A 12,410-nucleotide genomic window follows, 5' to 3' on the forward strand; every position below is an offset into this window, starting at 1 on the left:
GTTATATGGGAGGTCCAACAGCAAGGCTTGGGTCTCTTGTATCTTGTTCATTGAGTGAATCAACAAGGTCTTTGGTCCTACAGTGAATAAATACCTTTTAGAAAAGAATCTGCCACTCAAAGTCTTGCTGGTAATGGATAATGGAGGAATTTGAGTTCATTTTGGTCAAGTTCCGTCCTCCTAACACCACTCCACTACTCCAGCCCATGGATCAGCAGGTCATTTCCAACATTAAAAAGCTTTACACCAAAGCACCATTTCAGTTATGCTTCAAGGCGACTGAAGGAACAACCTTACCCTCTGAGAGTTTTGGAAAAATCATTTCCACATTGGGAACTGCCTCAAGATAATCGATAAAGCCTAGGATGCGGTAACCAAGACATTCAAGAGCTGGTGGAGGAACATGGCCAGGAGCTGCCCCCCAACAAACTGATGGATCTGCATTGCGAGCAACAGCAAGAGTTTATGGAGGAGATCTCATCTGAAGAGGATAAAAAGGCAGAAAAATCCCTCACTTCAAATGAGATTAGGGAGATGTGAAAAATGTGGGAAACCATGCAATATTTTGTAGAAAAGCACCACTCGAAAAAGGCTGTAGCAGTGCAAACGATAAATGCAATGTCACATTTCTGCCTCAAAAAGGAGGCAAAAGCAAGTGTCATTGGGTAAGTCCCTTGTTAAAGTTGCACAAAAAGAAAAAGATTCCAGTGAGCCAACGGATAGCAGCAATCCCGTTAGTGATAGACGTCCTACACAATAACCCTCCGCTCCTCTTCCTATTGTTTCCCCTCACAGCAGCCACATATCTTTTCAAGGGTAATGTGTTAGTTTTATTTTTACACATTAAAAAAATGATTACAGTAATACAATACTGTACAGTATTATTGGTTGCAGAACGAAACACCTGAATTTTCATGATTTCTTAGGGAGGAATTTGCTTTGATATACGAGTGCTTTGGATTACAAGCATATTTCCAGAATGAATTATGCTCACACTCCAAGGTTTTACTGTACCACAAAATACTCCCACAAATTCGGGCCCCTTTGATTGCAAACAAGATTTGTTAATTTGCACACACAAAAAAGTATATTTTTTCTAACAAATTCATTCAAGACCATGCTCCAAAAAAATGAATACACCCCAATGAAAGTCTTAGGATTCTGTTGTCTAAAATTTAGCTTTGCTCCTAAGTAACAAGATTTCAACTACAAGTGAGTCTAATTATTCATTAAACAGGTCTGTCAGCAATGGCACCACATAGAAGAGAAATGTCACAAAGCCAGAGAAAGAAAATTTCTTTACACAAGAAATGTGAAGGCTAGAAGAAGATTAGCAAAATTTACTTATCAGTCAGAATACTGTAGCAAGAGCAATACAAAAATTTAACAAAAGGTGGAACCTGCAACCATCTTACAGAGATGTCCAGGTCGTCCATGGAAAATAACACCTCGACAGGAGCATCTTTTGATGAGAAGGGTTGAAGAAAAATCGCCATGCAAGTTCACTGCAAGTAGCTAAAGAAGTAGAAAGCCAAATTGGGGTGATTGTGTCCCGTGACACAATACGCCATACACTGCAGAGGAATAACAAACATGGGTGTCGTCCACTAAGGAAGCCTCTCCTAAAGCCCATGCACAAAAAAGCCCGCCTAGAATTTGCCAGGGCCCATGCTGAAAAAGAAGACGACTCTGTACTCTGGAGTGACAAGACCAACATAAATGTTTTATGGAACTGATGGCTTCAAAACTGCATGGCGTCGCAAAGGTGAGGAATACAAAGAAAAATGCATGAGGTCTACAGTAATGCATGGTATTGGCAGTGTCCTTCTGTTGGGCTGCATGAGTGCTGCTGGTGTCAGGGAGCTGCATTTCATTGATGATATCATGAATTCACAGATGTACTCCTCTACATTGAAAGAAAAGATGCTACCATCACTCCGTGCCCTTGATTATCTTGCACTTTTCCAACATGACAATGATCCAAAACACACATCTAAGGCCACTTTTGCATTTCTGAAGAACAGGTGAAAGTGGTTCAGTTGCCAAGCATGTTTCTGGATCTGAACCCAAATCGAACACCTATGGAGAATTCTAAAGAGAAAATCTTCCATTCAGCATCCAGGCTCTAAAAGAGGTTATCCAAGAATGGAAAAGATGGATGTTGCAATGTCGCCAACTTGTTCATTCCATGCCTAGAAGACTTGGTGCTGTTCTTACAAATCATGGAGGTCATACAAAATACTAGATGGAGTAGTTTTTGTTGTGGGGTGTATTCATTTTTGCATCAACTAATTTGAGAAAGGGGTGTACCCATTTATGCTGAGCACTGTATATACCAATAACTTGCCTTAGAAGTACAGGTGTCTAAAGAATATGTTACCAATAACTTGCCTTTCATTGCATGTGCCATTAGTATAATAAAATGTAAATAACTGGTACAGAATTGTAAGCTTCATGCCATCCACCAACACCTCCATCATAAACTGGTTCTAAAATAGCCAACACAGTTGATGTCTAAATGTAAGCAAGTATACCTTCCATCATGGAGAACAAATATAAATGAAGCCCTGGATTCAAATGACGACAACATCAATTAGCTTGTGATCAGGCACAATAACTGGTGAGGCTGCTCTCAACAAAAAGAAGGCGTCTCTAAAACAGAGGGCCCAGATTTGAAGATTCATGTGAATAAAGCCTAAGAAAACATGAGTGAGAGTCCAAAAAAAAAAAATATTTGTATTGGTTCACAAATAAAAATACAGAACTTCCAGCACATTTCAGGGGTTCAACGACCTCCCTCCCTTCAGGGATAACGTATTGGCTGTTCTGTGGTGTGGTTTGTGAACCAATACTAATATTTAAAAGTTTTAGAACTCAGACTGCTTGGTGGTCTCATTAGAGACTTTATACATGTGTACCTTTTCAGTGAGATTGCTATTGCTGACTTCATACTGAAAATGCCAATTGACTGGTTATTATGCCAATCCATTGGCTTTAATACTTTAAATCAGATGAGGAAAGTGGAAGGGCTGTCAGAAGACCCAATCTGCATATGTGTTTCGGATTAGTGACTCATTGTTACTAACCCAGAATGTGTCCTAGCTTCGGCCAAATGGGTCAGCTTGTCTACCAGGCAGATGGCATTTGCAGTTATCAGCAATTTCAGCCTATATTATTCTCTCGAGAAAATTCTCATTTACAAGTTTATAAAACATAAGTGGAAGACTGCCAAGCTGGGCATATCCTTCCAGACACAAGCTCAGCATGGTGTAAAGCTTGATAAACGTTTTAATTTGGGCAACATATTCTTAATGGGTTTGTTATGGTCTCATCAAATGAGTGAGGAAAAAACAAAAAAACAAAAAACAAAGCACACAATTGAAATCTAAGCAGAAATTTATTATGGTTTTAAATAATTCTGTACAACTTTCACTAAAACTTCAGCACTAATTGTAAATACATTCATCATTTAAAACACTGACTGAAATACATTCATTATTTTATAGCAGTGTTTCTAATAGGCAAATATAAATCAGGTGTGAATTTTGATTAACTGGAAGCACAACTTCATGGATTATTTGAAGATAGCCACTAAAGGTACCACACTTCTTACAACTAAATATAAAATGTACAATAAGGCAAATCACTAAAAATGCAGAATTACAGCTATAGTGATTATAGTGCACTTGTTTTATACACTAAAAGGACATTGTGCAAATGGTATATCATATGCATTTCAAAGCTACGAGTGTTCAACACCATTATCTTAATTATACTCCATGTAAACATTCTACAGATATCAGATGTTCTGTACTTATTTACTCTTCACAACATCATACAACAAATGATCTGTCAAGTAAATAAAAAGGGGTTTTCACTTATGAAGAACATGGACCTGTCTGTGCAGTATAGTGGAGGGACCCTTTCATTCTCCCTTCCCAATAATTACTATGGGTCACTTATTCCAAATATCTTAAGCTGTGCACCAAGACCCCTATTATTGCTATATTCAACCTTCTGTAATTCCAGGTGAGATCTGAATATATGGCTCTTTGTCCTCTCCTGTGCAGATTAGGGCAATGGAGGGAGGAAAGGACTCCTTCACCTTGGTTCCATCTGGAGTCCAAGGGTCTGTTTTAAAATGCAAAACCCATTTGAATACATTGTTAAAATAGTGCACATTAAAAAAATATTGGTAGATAACAAAGGTCACTATGTAGAAAAGTACTGCAAAAATCTCTAAAAGGAGGGATGCAGCGTCTCCTTAAGAAACATTGCCTCAAAATGTCATTTCTGTGGCACACTAAATTTATTGATAAAACGGTCAACTATAAAACATCAAGAATGTGAAGACAAAATACATGAACTATCCGATTATCTTCTATAAGTGCCTGTACAACCCAGTACCCAAGAACGTGACATGAGTACTTGGTCTTCAAAAAGTGAAACTTACTTTGGTTTCATTTGCCTGACGGATATGGCTGTTAAAGGTATCAGTAGGGAAATAGGATAGTGTTTTTAATGGACACACATGCTGACGTATACAGTAGTTTTGTATTAATTAATGCAGGTGTACAGTGGATATAGAAAGTCTACACACCAGTTACAATGTTTGGTTTCAGTGATGTAAAAAAATTAGACAAAGCAAAATCATTTCAGAACTTTTTCCACCTTTAATGTGACCTATTAACTATACAGCTCAATTGAAAAACAACTGAAATCTTGGGGGGGGGGGGGGGGGAGTAAAACGTAAAAAACTAAAATGTGGTTGCATAAGTGTGCACACCCTCTTACAACCTGGGATGTAGCCGTGTTCAGAAATAAGCAATCACATTCAAATTCATGTTAAATAGGAGTCAGTACACACCTGCCATCATTTAAAGTGCCTCTGATGAACCCCCAATAAAATGGTCAGCTGTTCTAGTAAGTCTTTCCTGACATTTTCTTAGTCGCATCCTACAGCAAATGGTCCGCAGAGAGCTTCCAAAGCATCAGAGGGATCTCATTGTCAAAAGGTATCAGTCAGGAGAATTTCCAAAACATTAGATATACCATGGAACAAAGTGAAGACAGTCATCAAGTGGAGAAAATAAGGCACAACAGTGACATTACCAAGAACTGGACGTCCCTCCAAAATTGATGAAAAAAAAAAAAACTAGAAAACCGGTCTGGGAGGCTGCCAAGAGGCTACAGGAACATTAAAGGAGCTGCAGGAATATCTGGCAAGTGCTGGTTGTGTGGTACATGTGACAACAATCTATTTTTCATATGTCTGGGCTATGGGGTAGAGTGGCAAGATGGAAGCCTTTTCTTACGAAGAAAAACAAAAGCCCTGCTAAATTTTGCAAAAAACACATCTGAAATCTCCCAAAAGCATGTGAGAAAATGTGTTATGGTCTGACAAAACAAAGGTTGAACTTTTTGGCCATTATTCCAAAAGATATGTTTGGCGTAAAAACAACACTGCGCATCACCAAAAGAACACCATACCCACAGTGAAGCATGGTGGTGGCAGCATCATGCTTTGGGGCTGTTTTTCTTCAGCTGGAACTCGGGCCTTCAAGGTAGAGGGAATTATGAACAGTTCCAAATACCAGTCAATATTGGCACACAACCTTCAGGCTTCTGCTAGAAAGCTGAACATGAAGAGGAGCTTCATTTTTCAGCATGACAACGACCCAAAGCATACATCCAAATCAACAAAAGGAATGGCTTCACCAGAAGATTAAAATTTTGGAATGGCCCAGCCAGAGCCCAGACCTGAATCTGATCAAAAATCTGTGAGGTAATCTGAAGAGGGCTGTGCACAGGAGATGCCCTCACAATCTGACAGATTTGGAGTGTTTTCGCAAGGAAGAGTGGGCAATATTGCCAAGTCAAGATGTGCCATGCTAAGACTCATACCCAAAAAGACTGAGTGCTGGAATCAAATCAAAAGGTGCTTCAACAAAGTATTAGTTTAAGGGTGTGCACACTTATGCAATCATTTTTTTTATTTTTACTTCCCTCCACCTACAGCATTTCAGTTTGTTGTCCAACTAAGTTGTACAGTTTATAGGTCACATTAAAGGCAGAAAAATTTCTGAAATGATTCATCTTTGTCTAATTTTTTTACATCACATAAACCTGACATTTTAACAGGGGTGTGCAGACTTTTTATATCCATTGTAGGCAACCTTAAAGAAGTGGAGGTCTACCTGAACAACATGGGAAAAGTCAAAGATCATAGGGAAAAGTGTTGGCCAGTGTCACCTCCGCACACCTGATTTAAACCTCCAATTGCCATACTACCTTGTCGCAATCACACGCATTGCATGGGAATTATAGCTTTAAATCAGGTGGTGAGGAGGCAACATATCACCTCTTCACCACCTGTTAAACACACTTGGATCGCTTTTCAGAAAAAGCAGTAGTGCCTGCTGCACTTGTGAATGAACCCTTCGTTGCATTCGGTAGCAGCACACTTAGGGCTTGTTTACATGTAAAGTTGGGGGGTGGAAAAACCCTGCAGTCAGAGAGTGTTTTTCCATTCAGCAGCCAAAAGGTATACACATACCAAAGCAGGAATTAAAGCCCATGTTGCTTTTGGTGGGTGCTACCACCTGCCAATCAAGACCCATTCAAGTAAATGGCACCACTCTAAAACCCCTCCTCAACAGCATGTTTCTGAAGGGTCCACGACGTTAAAGCAAGTGATGAGAAAGCAACACAACGGTGCCTGCTCTAACCCCTTGTTTGCCGTACTGCACAAAGTTGCATGGCGCTTGCAGAGCGGCCTCATTCACTTGAATGGGTTATGCTTGGCAGGTGCTACACCCACCGACCATGACAGGGCATATAACTCCTGCTGCGCCTGCAACAAGTGTACATCCCTGGCAACTTCAGCTAAAGGGTGTGTGCTTGGGGCGGGGTGGTAAAAACACATCTCAACTATGGGGTTTTACCACCCCCAAACTGCAAATGTAAATTAACCATTACTGTGCAGCGCGGGTGTAGCGCAGTGAATCTGCGACTTTCCTGTGTTAGCTGGGCTTTGCCATAGACCTCTATTTCACAAGTTTTGGTGCACTTTCAGAAAGTGCCCCAAACCCACAGGATATTGCTATGCACAGCAAAACCATAGGAAACCCTGCACTGTACTCGAGGTGTGGGTAAACCGCAGCATATCAGTGTGAAAGTATTCCTAGACTACTATGGCCAGTCTACTGCTTCACACCACTCTGGAGACCACTAAAAGGGATAAAAAGGTCAAGTGCAGTTGGTATCACTCCGCATGGGACAGGAGCCAGAACTACAGATTAGGCATCGGCTTATGTGGCTCTTACTCATTCGTACAGCTCCAACTTTACCAGTAGTCCCTCTGCATTGCACTCTGATGATCTGGGATGGCGTGTCAGCTAGCCCAGACTGCGATCTACCAGTCACCTAGCCATGATCTAATGGCAGATCGCGATCTATGGGTTGCTGACCCCCGATATAATGTATACAGTGCAGCAGGGAGCCCATGTTCATATGTAGTGCACTGTGTTAAACAAAATAGTTTTGTGTCCCCCTGTAAAGACATATTAAATTGGTTTCTCACAGCCTAAAACAGTAGTGCTCAAATTGCTAGACATACAGGACCTCAGTTGTGGCCCCTGATATTACCAAAGTGTTGAATATTATAACAAGCTATAATCCTACAAAAGGGTGTAAGATTGTGGACAAGTTACATGAGACTGCTAAAAGTTACCGCCATCATTGCTCCTTTACGAATCAATGCTATATTTAAAGCCCCCCACAGATTCTGGGTGCACACACATCTGAAGTTCTCCACAACTCCATACAAGTTACATATAGTTTGGTGATGTCAGATATGCTGCTGTCAGGGTTTACGTACCGCTTTTACTAGTTCCTGCATCATGAGGGAGAGCGCTGCATATAGACTATACAATCAAAAGTTTGTGGACACCTGACCATCACACCTACATTATACGAGTTTGTTAAATAAGCCATTTCAAAACCATGAGCATTGATACACAACTGAACAACACTTTGGGGCTATAACAGGTTCCACTGGAAAGTGTCTGTGGGAATTTGGCCCACTTCCTAAAATGAGCATTTGTGAGGTCTAGTACTGACACTGAATGAGAAGGTCTGGCACGCAATAGCAATTTGAGTATATCCCAAAGATTTTCAATAGGGTTGAGGTCAAGGCTCTGTAGGCAACTCAGGTTCTTCCACACCAATCTCATCAAGCTATATCATTTTGGACCTTACTTCTGGGTACAGTCACATCGTAAAACTGTAACATTAATAAGAACCTTCATTGGAAACCCCTGCAATCAATAATTAAGAGGGGGTGTCACAAGTTTTGCCATATACTGTATTATGTGGGATTATCAGGTGTTCATAAACTTTTGCTCATATAGTGTATATTTTAGAGAACATTTAGTGTGGGTGGTCACTCCATGATAATGGTCCACCTCCAGCACTGCTGCTATTGGGCTGTCAGAATATTCTTCGTAGTGCTTTGCAGCCACCATCATACTGTTTACAATGCATCATGACTGCACTACTGGGAATATCCAGAAGGCGGCCAGAACTGGATTGGTCTTTTGGGAAATGGCCAACAGCTAGTATATATATTTTTATGTGTTTTTACATTCTAGTCTAATGTAGTGCACTAATGTGACCAGTGGGGCATCCTGGAAAATGCCTCTAATGCCAGTGAGTGGTCTTAGAGACTGGACAGGACAGCCTGTGCTTCCAACGAATAATCAGGAATATTTATATCTGCCTAAAAAACTCTGTGTTATAATGGTGTAGTTTGCATGCTATGTTTGTTCTGATACAGCTCTATGTGATAGTGGATAGAGAAGAGATGTCTTCTTTAAACACAAGAGCAGGTCAACAAAATTAAACAAGTCATCATACAAATTCATGTGTAATTCAGTCCTTACATTCATGATTTAAGGATGCAGATTAAGCAAGTACACATAATTTTCTAAACTGTACTATAAAAAGTGAAATAAAGCAAAAGTGTAGATTACAGTAAATAACATTTGCAATACCCATCAATCACACTTACAAAAGTCCACATGTTGTAATTGTAATAAAATGTTAAAATTGAATATTTAAAACAAAAGCTTTTCATTAAAAACCATCCACATTTTACTGCACCATAAAATAACACAATATGTAAACAAATATAATTTAAGATAATGCAAGCGAACATAAAAAAATATTTATGTACATATTAACATCACCAGACCCAAAAACACACACACTTCAGTTACATGAAAGAAGACTATTAAACAGGGAAGGGAAGTCAGAACATGTAAGAAGGTGGAGGATCAGTCTCAGCAGAGTTCTTGTTTTCACAGGTAATCTGCACACAGGAAATCAGTATGCACTTTATATTGCACATGCCTAAGCCGTGAAATTGAGCTGTGCTGAACTCAAGCATGGTGTGAAGCTCTGTGTCCACACCGCAGGCTTTGATGGACCCCTAAAGAATAAAACAGGACACAACTTTGTTTGAAATTTGTGGAAGGTTTCAATATGAGTAGTTACATTTGTTAAATATGCCTTCTGAAAATATACAGGCTACCTGGCTATCATGCTGGTCCAAGTGCTTCAGTAATTTGAATCACTGCCCAGTGATATATATGCGGATAAGAGCGCTGACTTATTTATGATTTTCCTGATCAGAAATCTTCAGTGACTCAAGTCATTGATCTGAAATAAATTCAGAAGTATTGAAACCAAAAGACAGCCAAGTACCTTGCATATTAGAAATAAGCAAAGCCATCCCTGCTGGCCTTTCTGATATATATGTAAAACGCCGCGTAAATTGACGGCACTATATAAGTACCTGAAATAAATCAATCATTACAGGTTTCCTCTAAAAGGGAATGTACAGTCTTTTTTTAATCAGCTTGTTGTAAATCTTATATAGATTATGGTTATACTTGTACATCGGAACAGCTATATTTGTTCATTACATAAGCAATCACTATGCTTTCTGGCTTTCTAGTACAACTCTACATTCCATCTAGACTCACTGAAAACAATGCATTCTCTATGTGACAGATATATCAAAAGTTTAAGTACCGTATTTGCCGGCATATAAGGCGACTGGGTATGTAAGAAGACCCACTAATTTTCTAGTTAAAACAGGTTTTGGGCTATACTCGCCATATAAGACTACCCCCCTTCCGAGGCAACACCATTTAAAAACATCAGATTTGAATAAACATTAGATTTGATTAAATATACACCCACTAATCTGTCAGCCCATTGGATCTGCGGTAATACTGTATGTACGGTAGCTTTGGCTACATACAGTATACCGCGCTGAGCCAATCACGGCGAGTGATGTATTCTATTAATGAGTCAGAGGCGGGCTGATGATGTCACAACCTCAGCCAATCTGAGCAGGCTTTGTATTCATTAATCGAATACATCGCTTGCCATGATTGGCTTAGCACAGTATACTGTATGTAGCCAAAGTATTACCGCACATCCAGTGGGTTGACAGATTAGGGACATTCGTTTTGAGAGAGCTTGGCCCAAACAAACTAAAGGTTTACATTGTATACCCCACGTACAAGACGACCCCCCGCTTTTTGGGGTATGTTTTTAAGTATAAAAAGTTGTCCTCTACGCCGGAAAATACAGTACAACCCTCACCTTGTAAAGCAACCCATTCAGTTTCAAATAGAAGTGAAATGCAAAACATTTGTTTATATAGATATAAAAGAAGAAAGTATATATATATTTTTTTTTAAGTGATCACATAATCTCGGTTCTCAGGTGCATAAGGGACTTGGAAGACAGCTAGATTAATCTTCCAGCACAGCCATAAAACTAACCACACTAGGAAGAATGTGCTTCCCTGCCTAGTGTGGTCAGTGTGAAATAGGAAAGCAGGAGGACTGACAGGATCACCAAGTATTTCACACAAAGGAGGAAATACAGAAAGAGCAGGATACTTATCAAGTACATGGTACAACAGACATAACAGAAATATGAAATGCTGGGGTAATATATTCTTTAGGTACACCTGCAATGACACTCTTCTAAAAATGATAGTTGATGTTTGGCCAATCCATTGGCTTCAGTACTTTCAGTAAATTACCTGGAACAAGATTAGAAATGCCAGATTAAAGTCTGTGACTGCTACTCAGTGTACTGAAGAAACAGGTATGACAGCCATGCAAAAATAGCATTTTCAAATGGAGAGGTGAGCAACTGCAATCTTAACCAACCCATTCTCAGCCATTGTAGTAAAACGACTGTTAGGGGGAGTGGTTATTCTGACAGGCCATTCAAAAACTGCCTTTTTTATGTTGGCGCATGCACCATACTGCAACTGCCACTGTCAGACAGCAGACAACATAAGCAAAATGGCACTGAGACAATCAGAGGGACTCTGTGCCTTTTGATTGATGTGATAGGCACCCACAGCAATCACAAATGTAAGGAGTAGTGCTGTTTACACAAGAGAACCTGCTCCATCCTCTCACAAGGGAGGAAGGCAAAAGGAGGATTTGTTGACTAACTACGGCAAAAAAATAAGATCCACCCCTTGAGGGTGTGCATTTTCCAAGAAGAGGTCATGTCAGGGGTGTTTATAATGCCCTGGTATTTTTATTTTACATGTTTTTTAACATAAAGTAAGGGAAATATGTTTGTTTACTAGGGTTTACATTTAAATGAAAGCCTACATTTTGTGCACCTGTCTTTTTTAGGTGGGGACAGAATTTGTTCTAGCGCTAAAAAGGATAAAACCATTTCACCAGTTACATTTTAAAAAAGGAAACGGTTAGACTCATAAAATAAGGTGTATTTTAGAAACCAATATATGGGCATCCATACTTCATTGTACTGGATCAACTATATTCATAAAAGTAGCTGCTTCATGAAAATAAACACAAACATTCTTAATAGTGTCTAAAATCGACTTTTTAAAGGCTCAAACATCTTTAAAAATAAAGCTGTGTCCCCCAGCAATCATCTTCAGTTCTGAAGATATGTAGTATTTTGCAAAACACATTTGCAAACAATGATCCACATGAAACTACTATAAGCAATAGTCTATGAAAAGTTCATCATCCACATTAGCCATACCAATGCAGAACGTGAGAGTGACAAAGGAGAATCATTTAAGTTGGGCAATTTCCTGCAAGAATGGGATACCAAATGTTCCAGAATACTGCTGCTCGGACCACATCGGAACTTCATGTTGAAGAGGAGTCCTCTTTGGATAGAAAGTGTGATGCAGATCATAGTTCAGTAAACAGCTAAGAGATTCCATGTAGATATCAGCGAAACGTGCCAGCCGTCTCAGAAAATAGGTTGGATTATGATCCGTCCTGAATATACTTCCAAAGCGAGGGTTAAAAATTTTCCTCGCCATGTCCCTA

General features: G+C 39.6%; 1 protein-coding gene across 2 annotated transcripts in view; it reads right to left on the bottom strand.

Moving 5' to 3' along the window:
• Nucleotides 1-3,378: 3,378 nt before the first annotated feature.
• NT5DC3 (5'-nucleotidase domain containing 3) overlaps nt 3,379-12,410 on the bottom strand; it is an 83,271-nt gene continuing 74,239 nt past the window's right edge. The window contains exons 14-15 of one of the 2 annotated variants that reach the window (XM_089651826.1): nt 12,115-12,407; nt 3,379-9,490 (exon numbers count right to left, since the gene is read on the bottom strand). In XM_089651826.1, the coding sequence (XP_089507952.1) occupies nt 12,146-12,407 (262 nt within the window). In that variant the 3' untranslated portion in view covers nt 3,379-9,490; nt 12,115-12,145. Of the gene's footprint in view, nt 12,408-12,410 lie in introns of both variants that reach the window. The other variant, XM_089651825.1, reaches the window with a different exon arrangement.

Source organism: Staurois parvus, unplaced genomic scaffold (genome assembly GCF_062004578.1).
Source record: "Staurois parvus isolate SC_StPar_1 unplaced genomic scaffold, SC_StPar_1.0 ptg000025l, whole genome shotgun sequence".
In the NCBI taxonomy this organism is placed as follows: domain Eukaryota; kingdom Metazoa; phylum Chordata; class Amphibia; order Anura; family Ranidae; genus Staurois; species Staurois parvus.